This window comes from Micromys minutus, assembly GCF_963924665.1.
Source record: "Micromys minutus genome assembly, chromosome: 1".
NCBI classification, from domain to species: Eukaryota; Metazoa; Chordata; class Mammalia; order Rodentia; family Muridae; genus Micromys; species Micromys minutus.
Window position 1 is genome coordinate 11,652,424 of NC_137969.1, and position 19,587 is coordinate 11,672,010.

General features: G+C 36.4%; 1 protein-coding gene across 1 annotated transcript in view; it reads right to left on the reverse strand.

The window, feature by feature from the left end:
• The window catches only part of LOC308438814 (cytosolic beta-glucosidase), a gene marked incomplete at both ends in the record, with an annotated part of 182,757 nt that overhangs the window by 121,598 nt on the left and 41,572 nt on the right, over positions 1-19,587 (reverse strand). Inside the window, one exon of the mRNA XM_080940331.1 lies at positions 563-790. Within this exon, the coding sequence (XP_080796457.1) occupies positions 563-790 (228 nt within the window). The remainder of the gene's footprint in view (positions 1-562; positions 791-19,587) is intronic.

The window sequence follows — 19,587 nt, forward strand, 5'->3', positions numbered from 1 at the left end:
GTAATTTTTAATACTTCTCTGAGCTGTAAACTTTTATAGCATTCCTTTCTAATCATGGAGAAACCAAGTCAACAAACGATGTCAAGACAAACTGTTACAGAGTACAATATAGAGCTGATGCTCCCCACTTCACCTCAACTGTGTTTCAGGGACATGGAGAATAAGCCCTTGTCTGCTACAGAGGGTGCAGCAGAGCTAAAATTCACCAACCCTTTTGAATTCTTCAGGGCTTAACACTACTTTAAAAGTAGTTTAATACAGCAACTTTTGAAGATTTATCTTCACTGAGATACCATCTTACATAAATAAAACCTTTACTCCAGCCTTCCTCATACCCACATATCCTTCCTTCCTCCAAAGAGAAGCTTAACAGCCCAGGCAAATCAAAATATTACTAAGAAAGCTAATGCGAACCCATTTCAAAAATTTTATCCTATAATCAGTCTGAAAACTTTCTGATCTCAAAGCTACCCTGCAGAACAGCATGCTGGATTAATTATGCCAGACTGCAGAAATAACCTTGAATTAAAGCTGCAACCTTCTATTTTTAAGAAACACTTGCCTTTCTGGTTGATGAAACTTGTCGTCCCATCAGGTAACAGACGTGACCAGGAAAGAGAGAAACGGTAATGAGTCAATCCAAGCTGTTTGATACATTTCAAATCTTCTTCCCACAGAGTGTAGCTGCCACAAGCTACATCACCAGTCTGGTTCTCAAAAACTCGCTTTCCTCCCTGATGAGTGAATGTGTCCCAGACACAAGGGCCTCTTCCATCTGCATCCCAGCCTCCTGAGAGAAGGAAGAAAATGAAACGATTACAGTCTTGACATCAAGAGGCATATGTGGAATGTAAATATTTGTCACCAAAAGAACATACCTCATTAACTCAATGTACCATATTTATAACTTTAAAATGTGCCTTTAAATAACATGCATGAGTGGGTTGTGTGTTTTACTGTTCTTGATCCCTGAAGCTGACTAGTAGCAAATGAAAACTTAATGCACAGTGCTGATGCATAGCAGGTTTTCATGGTTCATTATCCAAAGTGCTCTCAGGTGGTAAACAGAGGCAGTCCCTGGCTTATGGATGTCTGAGTTTTGTTGCTACCTTGAGTACTCCTGATGGTAACTGACAATCTTGTTCTTGCCTATGAGAGTCTGAAGACTGTATCTCTGCCAGTTACACTTGAATCCATTCTCCTTTTTTTGGACAGGGTGATCTTTAATGGTTCAGGCTGTTATTTGTGAAAAGACACCAAGAGCTTCTACTGTTGAAACTAACATTTCAACTCCATTTGTCTGTACATCTATTAATTCAACAGATGTTTTGTATCAAGCACCATACGTAGTGAAGTAGATACTCAGGAAGACAACTCTGTTCACATTGCTATAGAACTTACCCAAATTCAGTTACCACTTGTAAAACCACCAATGTAAATGTCCTATCCTTCACCAAAATACAGAAAAAATAAATGAAAAGTATTATCCAACTATGAGCTAAAATCAGAGGAAGTTTCTTTCTACTTGGTAATTTTATAATTTATATAGATATATAAATGTAGATATAAATGATCAGATAGATATAGATGATATAGATATAGATGATATGGATATAGAGATAGAAATAGATAAAGATATAGACATAGATGTAGATGTAGATGTAGATGTAGATATAGATCCGTGTTTCCTATGTGTTTCTCCTTAAATATGCTAGAACATATACAGGGGACTGACTATTACATAATTTGTAATGCTCTTATAATTCTAAAATATTTCAGCACAAACTCTGTAAGAAAGAGTTCACAGCTAGAACACTGTCATCAACAAGAGTGTCAAGAACCCCCTGGTTCTCAGTGAGCATCTACAGACTCATATTTTGTGGCTATCATTAGCAAGATCAACTGTGGTCTCCAGCCTGGTGCACAGAGGTCATTTGTAATAAAAACAGAAAATGACTGGAGGTGAAGAAGTGCTGAAAGGGGAGCAGGACAAAAACAAAAGTGACTGCACATCAAGACAGGGTAAGAATACCTGTGCAGAGGCAAAGTGACACCACTGTCATGTCTACCTATGGGCTTAGAGAGAATGGAGCAAAGGCTTATGGTGGTTTACTTAACTGTGGAATATGCACAAACATGAAAATATAGTTTCCTAGTATTGTCCTTATGCATGGAATGCTTGGCTTAATAAGTGATGATTCTTAATCTGAGAGAATTTAAGCAGTGCGTGGATGGCTAATATTTTACTGCTGGCTGTGTTTAAAAACACTAGAAATTATATAATGAATAAATACTTGAGTACACGTCACAAAGAAAAATCCACAATGGCCCCTACAGTAAGTTCACTGTCACCGACTGATTTTGATAGAATGTTTTCATTTTGCCAAGTTTGTATGTCTATAGCCATCTGATGGTTGTAACTGGCAAACTGTGAGTTCTCTCATGGCTATCAATTGATATTTTTAGTTTAAAGAACAGACAAAAATGAAAGAAACAACAAAAAAAAGAAATTTCAAAACTAGATTTGTTTGCTTGTGGTACCAGCACTCGCTTACTGAGTTAAATACGCTTTTTTTTCACATCAGACTACCTTTTCCTCCATGTTATGTGCTATTCACAAAGAACTAGACAGATATGAAGGACTATATTTCCAGATGAATTATTAACATTTTCTTCATCACATATTTAGGCTTATACCACACCTAACATGTTAAATCAAATACTGAGTCAAGTTGTAGGACATGCCAATAGCTATGGTGCAAATAACCTCATTCTCGGCCTTTCCAAGCAACCTCTGTGATGCCATGCAATGTGGGATTGAAAAAAGCAAGGAGTAGCATATTTCTCCTTACACAGGAAGCTACACAATCTTCATAGCATAAGGAACAGTACATTTTAAGTTGTGATTATATGCTGAATTATATGTTTCTATGTTTACATACCCTTATTTTTAATAATAGCTGTCTAAACAACAGGTCATAAATCATAAGTAAGAACACAATTTGTATCTAGATCTTTGAAGTACCGTTCCTTCCACTAGACCATAGAGATGAAGTCATAACGCTTCACAATGATGAAACAAGAGTGCACAACGTTACACTGCTCAGTGCATAAAGTCTAACGGAACAGCATTAATATGTGGACCATTTAACATGACTCAAAAAAGTTTTAACAAACACATAGAAAAAAAGTCCTGATGAGGACCATCTCATTCCATGCACATATTACCCAGAGGAGACATGCTTAAACATAATAAATTTATCCAAAAAATAAACTAAGCCTTTTTTTGAGAATTGTCAATTACAATGGGAGCTTTGGTAAAAACATAGCATAGATAGCACTTGCTAGTGCTTCAACACAGATGCTGCTGATCAGATGATATTAATAATTCAGTTTTTAATAACTGCACTAGGTCCTGTCTGAAACTGTGTCTGGACTCTAAAGACAAAGAAGGCTAACACTACTATGTGGACGATATATCCTGATCCATATTCTACATCATTCTTGAATTAAATTAGGAAATATTCAGCTGCATTATTAATATCACAGGAAGTGATGGGACAACATAAAAAGGGTAATTTGATGGCATGAGTGAATAATGGCTCAAGCATTTGAGAGTATTTTTAACATATATACGTATAAACTGCATTTCCATATTAGCATGACAATCAGGGGAGGCAAAATAGGAACTGACTGCAATTAAAAAGCTTGGATTATACATGAAGTGGGATACTGTTATTTGATGCTAACAGTCCAAAAGACATGTGCTGCAAAAACCCATAAAGGAAACAACAAAGTAACATCTTAAGAATTATAGTTAATACATCTACAAAGAATGAACACCAGGATCATAAGATGAATCCTAAAAATCTCAAAAAAGAAGGAAAATCAAAGAGAGAGGGAACAAGTAAAAAGTAAATAGTAAGATGCTTAATTGGTCTCTAATCATGTCAATAATATTATTATATATAAATGAGCCTAAATAACCTACTTGAAAAGTGGAAAAAATGCCTATCATGTTGAAAGAAAATGTAAAACATCACCATAAATTACCCACAGGACATTCACTTTTAAGAGAAGAATGAAAGAATAATTAAGGTGATGTGATAGAAAAGTCATACTCTGTTTGCATTACTCTGAAAATAGGAATCATGTTATTAATATCAGTGTAGATTTCCAGTCAAGAATCACCAGGCATAGCATAGATATTATAGAGGTCACTTTACACAGAGAATATAACAGTGAGTAAAGTAAATGAACCAATAAGAATTTCAAAATACTTAAGTCAAAAACAGTACTACCCCAAAATGGCAATTCCACAATTATATTCGAATACTTGCGAAAATTGATAGAACTAGAAAATATCATCCTGAGTGAGGTAACCTAATCACAAAAGAACACACATGGTATGCACTCACTGATAAGTGGATATTAGCTTAAAAGTTTGTAATACCCAAGATATAATTGACAGACCACACAAGGGTCAAGAAGAAGGAAGACCAAAGTGTGGATACTTCCTAGAAGGGGTAACAAAGTACTCATAGGAGGAAATACAGAGAAAAAGTGTAGAACAGAGACTGAAGAAGAAGCCATCCAGAAACTGCTCCACCTGGAGGTCCATCTCGTAAACAGACACCAAACCCAGACAATATTTTGATTGCCAAGAAGTGAATGCTAACAGAAGACTGTTATAGTGATCTCCTGAGAGCCTCTGTTAGATTATGACAAATACAGAGGCAGATGCTTGCAGCCAACCATAGGACTGAAAGTGTGTCCCCAATACAGAAGTTAGAGAAAGAACTGAAGGAGCTGAAGGGTTTTGCAACTCCATAGGAAGAAAAAACAATATCAAACAGTCATAACACACACCCCCAGAGCTCCCAGAGAATAAACCACTAATCAAAGAGCACACATGGAGGGATTTACTTCAAATCCAGTCTCCCGGCTCTGTCTTCAGTCTGTCAGCTCATAGCCAACTACCTGTTGTGGCCTTTCCTCTCTTTCTCTTTCAATTCCCAGGGGATTAAGCAGATCCTAATAGAAAACCTTGAGTTCATTTTTCCTGTGTACTCTTTTACCCAACACCACTCCAACCCATTCCGATTTCTAAGTATTAACTCCCCATACTTAGAAACCTATTTTACTCAAAAAATTACTGGCCCCATCTAGACGAATCCCAGAAGAATTTCTAACCAGGAAATTACCACACCCTGCTAAGAACCAAAGAGCACAACAGAAGCCAAGAAACAAAACAACCCCCCCCAACAAAAAAGAACTAGATATTAGTGCCTAGAATTACAATCACCCCAGGCTGAGATGCCTAGATGCTAAAGTAAAAAGGCAACCAATAGCAACCAGAAAAATATGTCTCTACTAGAATCCTATGATTAAAAGGCCCTAAGTATTGCCACATAGCTGAAGTACAAGCTAAAACGATGAAATATCATTTTTGAATATGACAGTGATGTGAATATGTTCTAGCTAGCCCACACATAGCAAACATGGCTCTGGAAGGCCTTGCCCTGTATTTCCTCTGCCTTGTTGAACTGTTAGACTGCATTCCTAAAGCTAGTCGCCAAGGTCTATTTTCCCTTATTTGGCTACTCCCCTCATCCTGAGGCCTAATACTGAGGTCCAGCTATTAAAATATTAAAGTTCAGCAATCAAAAGCCCTCTTTGGCTTACCTAATTAATCAGCTCAATTAAAATTCAACATGTCATTTTAACACAGCATTTTCTATTAACTTTATAAACTGCTATGTCCTATGGGCCACATCTGTCTTCTCTATATCCTGAGACAGTTCTTTGCTCTGCCCCCTTTGCACTAATATCCCTTGCCCTTCTTCTTTGCTTCCTTCCCCTTCTCCCTTGTGCTCCATCTCCTGTCTTTGTCTCTTATTCTCTGTACTTTCTCACACTGGAGCAAATAAATTTCCCTTGTGCTGAAAACTTCTTCTTGGGGACCCTGAGCCAATATTGATTCTTTCACAGTCCTTAAAGAGCAAATGAATAAATATCTGTTTTAAAAAATAATGTATGAAAACACAAAGAGTGAAAGGAGCTAAATGAAGTAGCTTAAAACCTGAAAGTGGATCATAATCAATTATAAAAAAAGTAAACCAAAACCCAAACCAAAGAAATATGGAAATTAATAATGTAAGAACTCTAGAGGCAATCCTCATCAGCAGAATGCAAGGGATTGGCAGAAAGAATCTCAGGCACTGGGCACCCAATAGAAGAAATGGGTGTTTTAGTCAATGAAAAATGTTAACTCTACAAAGTCCTGGATTAACACATCCAAGAAATCTGAGACACTATAAAAAGACCAGATCTAAAAATAAGGGGAGGAGAAAGAGAAAGAAAACAAGTAAAAAGCACAGAAGATGTTTTCAACAGAATGATAGAAGAAAATTTCCCTAACTAAAAGAAGGAGATGCCTATCAAGGTCCAAAAAGCATACAAAAACGAAGTCGACTAGACCAAGAAAAAGAATTCCCCTCCGGATATAATAATCACTACACTAAATGTATAGGTCAAAAATACATCAAAAGCTATTAAGGAAAATTACCAAGTAACATATAAATCTAGGCCTATGTAAACACCTGACTTCTCAATGGAAACTCAAAATTAAGAAGATCCTGAATAGATATTCTACAAACTTCACAGATGTCAGCCTAAATGGGTACATGAGACAAAATTTTCAATCACCATAGATAGAGATTAAGACAATCTGGGAGAGGGGATAACACTTGAAATGTAAATACAGAGAATATCCAATAAAACAAAAAATACAATTCATGATAAAACCAAATTTAAGCAGTACCTAACTATCAATATTGGTCTACAGAAGGTACTAGAAGAAAAACTTCAATGCAATGAGATTAATCACACCCAAGAAAACACAGGAATAAATAATTCTAGACCTATATCATAAAAGAAAATACATACAAACACAGACCACCAAGAACAAGAACAAAACAGGAATAAGCAACACAAACAAACATTTGATATCTTTCAACAATTTTCTTTTTAATTCCTAGACAAAAAGAGACAAAGAAACAGAACAAGTTCCATTCTTCTGCTGCATCCCAGAAATACACCTCAATATCAAGGATTGATATCTCCTTTGGGTAAAAGGATAGAGATATTCCAAGAAAATATACCCAAAAAACAAGTTGATATATCCACTTTAATATCCCATAAAATAGACTTTAAAATGAAACTAATTGGAAGAGATAAGACATTATATACTCACTAAAGAAAAAGGCCACCAAAAGAACATTGCAATTCTTAACACCATGTACTAATCCCGAGAGCACCTAAACTTGTAAAAGAAACACTACTGCAACTTATGTCACACACTGACAGACATCAATATTACATTCTCATTAATCAATAGACAAGTCACCCAGACAAAACCTAAACAGAGATAATATAAACCCCAAATCCAGTTAACAGATATTTATAGAACATTTCCTCCAAACACAACAGGATATACATTCTTCTCAGCATCTCATGAAACTCTCTCCAAAACTGACAACATATTCAGACACCAAGAAAGACTCATTAGATAAAAGAAAATTGAAATAACACCATGTATCTTATCAGACCACATTGAATTAAAACAGGATATTAACAGCAACAGAACAACAAGAAGCATACAAAATACAAACTAAGCAACTTTCTACTAAATGAAAAATGGATCAAAACATAAATTTAACAAGAAATTAAAGACTATCTACTATTGAATGAAAAATAAATTTACAACATACTCAAACTTACAGCACACAATGTAATTAGTTCTAAGAGGCATTATCCTACCATTAAATACCTACATGAAAGAATAGGGAAGAGCGGAGATCAAGGGACACAGGCCTGGTGAGACTGCACTGCAAGAACCCAGGGCACAGAGAGCTTCTGGGCCTAGCACGGGGAAAGATCAGCCCCCCGATTGTTTCAGGGGAGCAGCAAATCTGCTGTAGGGACTCGGTTTCCACCCAAAAGGACCTTGCATGCAGACGAAATGCTCAGGCTATTTGCCACCAGGAACACTGGAGATCCAGGGATACAGGCCACATGAGACTACTCTGCGAGTAGCCAGGGCACAGAAAGGGCTAAGCCTGACGTGCAGAAAGTGTGCCCCCTCATTGGTTCAGGGGAGCAGGAACTCTCCCTTAGGTATCCGGTTTAAACCTGGAAGGCCCTCGTTTGCAGAACAAACACTCAGGCCATTTGCCAACTAAAACAGCAGAGATCCAGAGACACAGGCCAGGTACACGGAAGATACAGGAACTAATCACAGACAACAAGATCACATATAATTACAGACAAAAACTTAAACAATGAAAACCAAAACAATCTGGAAACATCAGAACCCAGCTCTCCCATCATAGCAAACAGCAGAATGCCAAACACTCCAGAATAAGAAGACTCAGACCTGAAATCATACTTCAAGATAATGATGGAGATCCTTAAACAAGAACGGGAGGAAAAGCATAAAGAAATAAAAGCTTTTAAAGAGGCAATATGAAAAAAAAAAAAAAAAACACTCAAAGAAATCAAAAGAACTAGAGGAAAACACAACCAAAGGGATGAAGGAATTGAAGAAGGAATTTAAAATGGAAAGGGAAACAATAAAGAAAACACTAAAAGAGACAACCCTGGAGGTAGAAAACCTAAAAAAGAAATCAGGACTCACAGATACAAGCAACTCCAACAGACTACAAGAGATGGAAAAGAGAAACTCGGGGGCCAAAAACAACATTAAAAACATAGACAAAAAAGTCAGAGAAGATGCAAAAGACAAAAAGGTCATGACCCAAACTGTCCAGGAGATCCAAGACACAATGAGAAGACCAAACCTTAGGACAACAGGAATAGAAGAGGGCGAAGAATATCAACTAAGAGGCACAGTAAATATCTTCAATGAAATCGTAGAAGAAAACTACCCTACCCTTAAGAATGAAATGACCATGAGCATAAAAGAAGCCTACAGAACTCCGAATAGAGTGGACCAGAAAGGAAATTCCTTCAGACACATAATAGTCAAGATGCCAAGTGCCCAAAGCAAAGAAAGAATACTAAAAGCAGTAAGGGAAAAAGGTCATGTAACATATAAAGGCAGACCAATCAGAATCACACCCGATATCTCAACAGAGACCATGAAAGCTAGAATATCCTGGACAGACATCATGCAGACACTAAGAGAACACAAGTGTCAGCCCAAGCATCTATATCCAGCAAACTCTCAATCACCATAGATGGAGAGACAAAGATATTCCAAAACAAAACTCAATTTACACAATATCTGACCAGAAACCCAGCACTACAATGAATTATAGGTGGAAAACCAATAGAAGTAGGGAAACTACATCCTAGTAAAAACAAGAAAATACCTAAACAAGAAAACCAAAAAGACAAAGACACATGGGCACAATTCTACCTCTAAAAGCAAAAATAGAAGGAAACAGCAACCACTGTTCCTTAATATCTGTTAACATAAATGGACTCAATTCCCCCAATAAAAAGACATAGGCTATCAGAATGGATACAGAAACAAAATCCAGCATTTTGGTGCATACGAAACTCATCTCAGAGACAAAGACAGACACTATCTCAGAAAAAAAGGTTGGGAAAAATCCTTCCAAGAAAGAAACTGGAGTAGCCACTCTATTATCGAATAAAGTAGATTTTTAACCAAAAGTTATCAAAAACAACAAGGAACGACACTTTTTACTAATTACAGGGGAAATTCGTCAGGAGAAACACTCAATGTTTAACATATATGCTTCAAATACAAGAGCACCCATCTTCATAAAAGAAACTGTATTAAAGTACAGAAAATACATACATCTCACACAATAATAGTGGGAGACCTCAACACTGAATTCTCATCAATATACAGATCATGGAATCAGAAAATGAAAAAGGACAGAGTGAAACTAGCAGAGGTTATGAATCGAATGGAATTAATAAACATCTACAGAACATTTCATCGTAAAACAAAAGAATACGACTTCTCAACACCTCAGAGCACCTTCTCCAAAATTGACCATATACTGGGACAAAAAGCAACCCACAATAAATATAAAAAGTTCGAAATACTCCCATGGATCCTATCAGATGACACTGGTATAAGGCTGGTCTTTAATAACAACAAAGAAAACAAAAATCCCATATACAAATGGAAAATAAACAATGATACATTAAACAATAGCATGGTCAAAAAAGAAATAAAGAAATAAATTAAGGATTTTCTAGAATTTAATGAAAATGAAAACACAACATACTGAAACCTATGGGATGCAATGAAAGCAGCACTGAGAGGAAAACACATAGTTCTGAGTGCTTCCAAAAATGAATCTAAACAGAACACACACTAGCAACTTGACAGCAGAGTGGAAAGCTCAAGAACAAAAGGAAGCAGATACACCCAAGAGGAGTAGACAGCAAAAAATAATCAAACTCAGAGCAGAAATTGATCAAATAGAAACAAAAAGAACCATTCAAAAAATCAACAAAACCAAGAGCTGGTTTTTTGATAAAATTAACAACATTGTTAAACCCTTAACCACAACAACTAAAAAGCAAAGTGAGAGTATCCAAATTAACAAAATGAAAAAGAGAAGTAGAGACATAACAACTGAAATTGAGAAAATTCAAGAAATCATCAGATCCCACTACAAAAGCCTATACTCAACAAAGTTGGAAAATCTGGAGGAAATGGGTGAATTTGTAGACAGATACCAGATACTAAAGTTAAACCAGGACCAGGTAAACAATTTAAATAATCTCTTAACACATAAAGAAATAGAGGCAGTTATCAAAAGCCTCCCAACCAAAAGAAGCCAAGATACAGATAGGTTCAGTACAGAATTCTCTCAGACATTTATTGATGAGCTAATACCAATACTCTCAAAACAAATCCACAAAATAGAGTCAGATGGAACACTACTTAACTCATTTTTTGAGGCCACAATAACATTTGTTCCTAACCACACAAAGATCCTAAAAGGAAAGAGAACTTCAGACCAATCTCACTTATGAACATTGATGCAAAAATACTCAACAAAATCCTTGCAAACCGAATCCAAGAACACATCAAAATGATCATTCACCATGATCAAGTAGGCTTCATCCCTGGGATGCATGGATAGTTTAATATATGGAAATCCATCCACGTAATACACCATATAAACAGACTCAAAAAAAACCACATGGTCATCTCACTAGATGCTGAAAAAAAGCATTTGACAAAATTCAACACCCCTTCATGTTAAAAGTCTTGGAAAGAACAAGAATCAATTCCCATACCTAAACATAATAAAAGCAATATATAGCAAACCAATAGCCAACATCAAATTTAACAGTGAGAAACTTGAAGCAATCCCATTAAAATCAGGTACTCAACAAGGCTGCCCACTCTCCCACAACCTATTCAACATAGTACTGGAAATCCTTACCAAAGCAATTATACAGCAAAAGGAAATCAAAGGGATACAAATTGGAAAGGAAAAAGTAAAAACATCACTGTTTGCAGATGACATGATAGTGTACTTAAGTGACCCCAAAAACTCCACCAGAGAAGTTCTACTGCTAATAAAAAGTTCAGCAAAGTAGCTGGATATAAATTATCTCAAACAAATCATGAGGCTTCCTCTACTCCAAGGAAAAACACATAGAGAAAGAAATTAGGGAAAAGATACCCTTTACAATAGTCACAAACTATATGAAATACCTTGGTTTGACTCTAACTGAGCAAGTGAAGGGCCCGTATGACAAGAACATCAAATCTCTGAAGAAGAAAATCGAGGAAGATTTAAAAAAAATGGAAAGATCTCCCATGCTCATGGATTGGAAGAATCAATATTGTAAAAATGGCCATCTTACCAAAAGCAATCTACAGATTCAATGCAATCCCCATCAAAATTCCAACCCAATTCTTCATGGAGTTGGAGAGAACAATGTGCAATTTCATCAGGAATAACAAAAGACCTACAAGAGCAAAACCCATCCACAACTACAAGAAAACGTCTGGGGGAATCACAATCCCTGACCTCAAGTTATATTACAAGGCAATTGTGCTGAAAACTGCATGGTACTGGTACAGAAATAGGCATGTGGATCAATGGAATAGGATAGAAGATCCAGAAATGAGCCCTCATGTATATGGTCACCTGATTTTTGACAAAGGAGCAGTAAACATTCAATGGAAAAAGGACAGCCTATTCAACAAATGGTGCTGGTCCAACTGGCACTCAGCATGCAAAAGAATGAAAATAGACCCTTTCCTATCTCCTTGTACAAAGCTCAAGTGTAAGTGGATCAAAGATCTCCACATTAAAACAGATACACTGAAACTATTAGATGATAAAGTAGGGAAAACCTTAGAACACATAGGTACAGGAGAAAATTTCCTGAACAAAACACCAATGGCTCAAGCTCTAAGGTCAAAGATTAACAAATGGGACTTAATGAGATTGTAAAGTTTCTGTAAGGCTAAAGACATCGTCAAGAAAACAAAACGGCAACCAACAGAATGGGAAAAGATCTTTACCAACACCACATCAGATAGAGGCCTAATATCCAAGGTGTACAAGGAACTCAAAAAGCTAGACACCAGAGAATCAAATAACCCTGTTAAAAAATGAGGTACAGAGCTAAACAAAACGTTTTCAGTTGAGGAACACCGAATGGCTGAGAAACATCTGAGGAAGTGCTCCACATCCTTAGCCATCAGGGAAATGCAAATCAAAACAACCCTGAGATTCCACCTCACACCAGTCAGATTGGCCAAGATCCAAAACTCAGATGACAGCAGATGCTGGCAAGGCTGCGGAGAAAGAGGAACACTTCTCCACTGTTGGTGGGGTTGCAAGCTAATACAACCACTCTGGAAATCTGTCTGGCGATACCTCAGAATATTGGATATAGTACTACCTGAAGACCCAGCTATTCCACTTCTGGGCATATACCCCAGAGACACTTTAATACACAACAAAGATATATGCACCACAATGTTCATATTGGCTCTATTTATAATAGCCAGAAGCTGGAAGGAACCAAGATGTCCTTCAGAAGATGAATGGATACAAAAATTGTGGTACATATACACAATGGAATACTACTCAGCCACTAGAAACAATGACTTAACCAAATTCTTAAGAAAATGGCTGCATCTAGAGAATATCATCCTGAGTGAGATAACCCAGTCACAAAAGAACAGACATAATATGCAATCACTGATAGTGGGATGCTAACCCCAGAGGCTTGCACTCCCCCAGAAACAACTCACAGACTGTATGAAGTTCAAGAAATAAAGAAAACAAAAAAAAAAAAAAAATACATATATTTACAAACAAGAAGACTTTGACTGTTTCCATGTTTCGTTTTGTTTTGCATGTTGGGCCCTTAAAAAAAATCAAGTACTGACTAAAAAAAAAAAAAAGAGAGAAAATTTTGTGAAAAGAATACCAGTCATTCATGCTGTATGGTCAAATATTGACTAGTGGGAATTAATGAGACTGCAAAGTTTCTGTAAGTCTAAGGACACTGTCAAAAAAACAAAATGGCAACCAACAGAGTAGGTAAAGATCTTTACCAATCCCACATCAGATACAGGCCTAATATCCAAGGTATACAAAGAACTCAATAAGCTAGACACCAGAGAATCAAACAACCTTATTGAAAATAGGGTACATAGCTAAACAAAAAGTTCTCAATTGAGGAATATCGAATGACTGAGAAGCATCTAAGGAAGTTCTGGACATCATTAGCCATCAGGGAAATGCCAATTAAAACAACCCTTAGATTCCACCTCACATAAGTCAGAATAGATAAGATCAAAAATTCAGATGACAGCAAATGCTGGTGAGGATGCAGAGAAAGAAGAACACTTCTCCACTCTTGGTGGGGTTGTGAACTGCTACAACCACTCTAGAAATCAGTCTGGTAATTCCTCAGAAAATTGGACATAGTACTACCTAGAGACAAAGTTATTCCACTTCTGAGGATATACCCCAGCAAATCTCCAAAATACAACAAAGATACATGCACCACAATATTCATAGCAGCTCTATTTATAATAGCCAGAAGCTGGAAAGAACCCAGATGTCACTCAGTAGATGAATGGATACAAAAATTGTGGTACATTTACACAATGGAGTACTAGTCAGCTATCGTAAACAATTACTTTTTGGAATTCTTAAGAAAATGGATGCATCTAGAGAATATCATCCTGAGTGAGATAACCCAGTCACAAAAAAACAGACATAATATGCAGTCACTGATAATTGGATACTAACCCCAGAAAGCGCTGAACACCCCTGAAACAACTCACAGACTATATGAAGTTCTAGAATAAACAAAGGCCAAAAAAGAAAATGAAAAACCATTATGCTAAATCTTTACACACCAAGAAAACTTTGACTAATTCCAGGTTTCATCTTGTTTTACATGTATATTATGCTCATTGAAACTAGTAATATCTTAATGCACACTATCAAACCTTTAAAAAAAAACCTAGTACTGACAAAAATGTATTCATATACTTTTATGCAAAAATGCTTAAAATCTGTATATTTGTCTTCGTTTTTTAAAATAATGTTTTTTAATTAAAAAAAAGAAAAAAAGATAAAGGATGCATCTAGAGAATATCATCCTGAGTCAGATAACCCAGTCACAAAAGTACAAACATAATATGTAGTCACTGATAATTGGACACTAACCCCAGAAAGCTCAGAACACCCGAGAAACAACTCACAGACTATATGAAGTTCAAGAAAAAACAAAGGCCAAAAAAAAAAAAAAAGAAAAAAGAAAATGAAAAACTATTATGCTTAATCTACACACCAAGAAAACTTTGACTAATTCCAGGTTACATCTTGTTTTACATATTCTTTATGCTCATTGTAACTAGTAAGATTTTAATGCACACTATCAAACCTTTAAAAAAAATCAAATACTGACAAAAATGTATTCATATACTTTTACGCAAAAAATGCTTAAAGTCTGTACATTTATATTTGTTTTTTAAAATTAAGTTGTTCAATTAAAAAAAAAGATTTCTAACCATATCAACATTATCAAGTAGGCTTCATCTCAGAGATGTAGGGATGATTTAGCATACCTAACTCAATATATTCAATCCACTATGTAAACAAATGCAAAAGTGAAAAAAGAGACATACTAATCCCATTAATGTAGAGAAAAGGCCTTTGACAAAATCCAACATGCCTTCCTGATAAAAGTCCTGGAAACATTAGGAACACAACAGACATACCTCAGCATAATAAAGGCAGTTTACAGAGAACACATAGCTAACATCACTTTAAATTGAGAGAAACTCAAAGCAGTTCCTCTAAAATCAGGAACAAGACAAGGTTTTCTACTCTTTCTATACCTTTCAATATAGTACTTTAAATCTTAGAGTAATGAGGCAACTGATGGAGATTAAGGGTATAAAAATTTGAAAGCAAGAGGTCAAAGTATCTTTATTTACAGATGGTATTATAGTATACATAATTGACCCTAAATTTATAACAGGGAACTCCTCTAGTTGATAAACCCTTTCATCAAAATAGTTACATATCATATTAACTCACAAAAATAGCCTTTCTATATACAGATGACAAATGGACCAAGAAAGTAAACAGGGAAATAACACCATTCACAAAAGCCTCAAATAGTGTAAAATATCTTGAGGTAACTCAAACCAAGCAAGTAGCAGAGTTGAGTGATAAAATGTTTGGATCACTCAAGAAAAAAAGTTAAAGATATCAGAATATGAAAAGAGTGGCCATCCAATAAAACAAGCAAACTATATACCCATCAAAATGCCAACAAAAATTTTCAACTTCATATGAAAACACACACACACACACACACACACACACACACACACACACACACAAAACCAGGATTGCTAATTTTTTAAAATCCTGACTAATAAAACATTTCCCAGAAGTATCAACATTCCCAAACTCAAACTGTACTTCAGGGTTATAGAGATTAAAAGGGGTATGGTATTAGCACAAAAACAGACACATTGATCAAGAAAATCAAACTGGAAATACAGACATAAGGCCACATACTTACGGACACCTGATTTTTGATAAAGAAATTATACTGGAAAAAAAGTTAACATCTTCAACAAGTTGTACTGGTAAAAATGGATGGCTACAGGTAAAAGAATTCAGAAAATAAATATTTATTGCCCTACACAAAACTCAACTCAAAATGAATCAAAGACTTCAACATAATATACACTGAACCTGAAAAGAGAGAAATAAGGATATGTCCTTGTCTTAGTCAGGGTTTGTATTCCTGCACAAAACATCAAAACCAAGAAGCAAGTTGGAGAAGAAAGGGTTTATTCAGCTTACACTTCCACTTGCTGTTAATCACCAGAGGAAGACAGGACTGAAACTCACACAGGGCAGGAAATTTGAGGCAGGAGCTGATGCAGAAGCCAAGGGAAGGTGCTGCTTACTGGCTTGCTTCCCCTGGCTTGCTCAGCCTGCTTTCTTAGAGAACCCAAGACTACCAGCCCAGGATTGCACCACCCACACTGGACCCTCCCAACCGTTACCACAAATTGAGAAAATACCTTATAGCTGGATCTTACAGAGACATTTTTCTCAATGGAAGCATCTTTCTTTAAAATAACTCCACCTTGTATCAAATTGACACAAAAAATCAACCAGTACAGTTCTTGAACTCATTGTCATTAGAAATACAGTATTATTAGTACAGGAAATAAGATCAACAATAAATAAGTGGGACCTCATGAAGCTGAAAAGCTTCTGTGTGGCAAGACACTATCATTAGGTGTCCAAGCAGCCTATAGCACAAGAAGAGATTTTTAAAAATCCAAATATAATATAAAGCTAATATTCAAAATATGCAAAGAACTTTTAAAAAACTAGATATCAAGAAACTAAATCAATTTAAATGTGGAGTACAGATCTAAACAGTGATTCTAACAAAGAAATTCAAATGACTGAAAACTATTCAAGAAATGTTCAGCATATTTAGTCATTAGGGAAAGTCAAATAAGAACTATTTTTTTTCATCTTAACACCCATTTGAAAGGCTAAGATCAATAAGACAAATGGCAGCTCATGCTAGTGAGGATTTAGCATAAGGAGAACACTTGTGTACTCCTGGTGGGAGTACTACAGCCATCATGGGAATCAGTGAGACAGTTCCGATCTACCTCATGATCCAGCTATACCACTCTTGGGCATAGAGCTAAGGGTACTTCATTCTACTGCAGGGACATTTGCTCAATAATGTCTATTGCTTCTCTGTTCATAATAGCCAGAAACTGAAAACAACCTAGACGTCCCTCAATAAATAAATGGCTAAAGAAAATATTATACGTTTACACAATGGAATAATATTACTTAATACTTGGTCATCCTCTTAGGATTTGTGAGGAGACACCATGGACAAGGCAACTCTTACAAAGAACAACATTTAATTGGGGCTGACTTACAGGTTCGGAGTTTCCATCTATTATCATCATGGCAGGAAGCACAGTAGTGTCAGGCAGGCATGGCACTGAAGGAGTTCCTCCAGCAAGACCACATCTACTCCAAAAAAGCCATACCTTCTAAATCATGCCAATCTCTGAGCCAAGTATAAACAAACAACAACAGTCTTTAAAAACTTAAACCATGAAGCTCACAAGTGAATGCATAGAAAAATAAAGACATTATAAATAAGGTAACCCATACCCAGAAAGACCAATATGGTATGTATTCATTTATATGTGAATATTAGCTGTTACATTAATGATATGAAGAAAGATCTGTTCCTAAATTTATTGCCTGTTTGTGGAATCTATTCTACAGCTGGGCTGCCTTGTCTGGTCTCAGTGCTCAAGGAGGTCACTAACCCTGCAGAGACTTATTGTGCCAGGATGGGGGAATACCCAGGGCAGCGGCACCCTCTCATAGGAGAGTGGGGGGGAGGAGTAAGAGAAACTCTATGTGGGGAGGTGCAGCAATTGTGATGAATAAAAAAATTAATTAATGGAGAAAAAAGTCAGTGATATGTAAGGTAGAGTCTGTAGAACAATCGAGGTTTGGTATAAAGTAAGGACTGGGATAGAGCTCCTTGGGAAATGGTAATAGAAAAGTTTTAGATGGATATGGGTAGGAACTGGAATGGGGAGAATAAAGTGGAGTGAGTGAAGGTAAGAGAACAAGGAAGATGGTGATTACAGAAAATTAAATGGTCATTTGGTAGAATGGAAACCTAACATACATTAACATATAAAGCTGATATAAATAAAATTACCAAATAATGGGCAAGACAGAACCCAAACTAGACATACCTTGTCACTTAATATTGATGCTTCTAGTACCAGGATATTGTATACCTAATTGAGTTGTGGACCAAAAGAGTCCTATGGGAACTCCAAAGCAACACAGGAAGTTGCCAAGAATATACGTTGTTCTCCACAGACAGACTGCAAGGCCCTCTTGCTGCAGACAGCATTGCACAAGTCATTGAGCACCGAGAAGTCAAGCTGGTGACTACATAATGGCTTTGTCCCAACATGATAGCATCTTTGGTACAGGAATATACTCTGCATGCTACTAAAGGAGAAACATAAACACCAACCCTTTGATTTTCAATGGTATAGTGGCTGCAAGACACACTAGCACAATGACGGCACAAAGCTTGTGAAATTAACGAAACAGTATCTGATTTGACTTAGTTCATTTCACAAGATGGAACCCATACCCAGCACTGCTTGGGTGACCAAGAACCTGAGACAAAATAACCCAAGGATGTAGGGCTATATACAGCCAAATATTACTGTTCTAAATATAGGAATAAAATGACTCCTAAATTCATTCTGTTACATTCACAAATCAGTAACTTTCTCAGTCATCAACAAGGAAGCTTCCTCCTGCAGCAGAAGGGAACAAACACAGAGACCCACAGTCAGACAATGCACAGGGAGTAAGAGATCATGGAATACACAGTCCTGAATTGAATGTCTTCATCACATTTTCACCTCAGGTCTCAGGGAACTTTAAGGAAAAGGAGGTGGAAACAGTATAAGAATCAGAAAGAATAAAGACTACCATAAACACAAGACCTTCTAAATCATCAGTACCGACACACATACAAGTTCACAGACTCAGATAGATTGTGAAGGTAGGCACAATGTCTGCACAGCTCTGCACCGAATAGGATCTTAGAGGCTGAAGGTCAACTAAACTCATGAACTCATCCATCCCTAACTCAGGAACTACTCCCCACTGATATCCACTTGCAAACAAAAACTTCATTTTCTATAGAGAACTCTCTTCAGGTAAACAAAGTACTGTTTAGAGTAGGCTTCATGTTCAGCAGTAGATAGGCAACAAAAAAATGAACTCAGTTGCATCTTTAGAAGCCTCTTGCCTTATAATGTTATACCATGCCCTTTTTAAAAATCATATGTGTGTCTTTGTGTGAATAAATATACATATACATACATACACAGAGAGAGGAGAGAGAGAGAGAGAGAGAGAGAGAGAGAGAGAGAGAGAGAGAGAGAGAGAAGAAGAAGAGAGGAAGGAAGGGAGG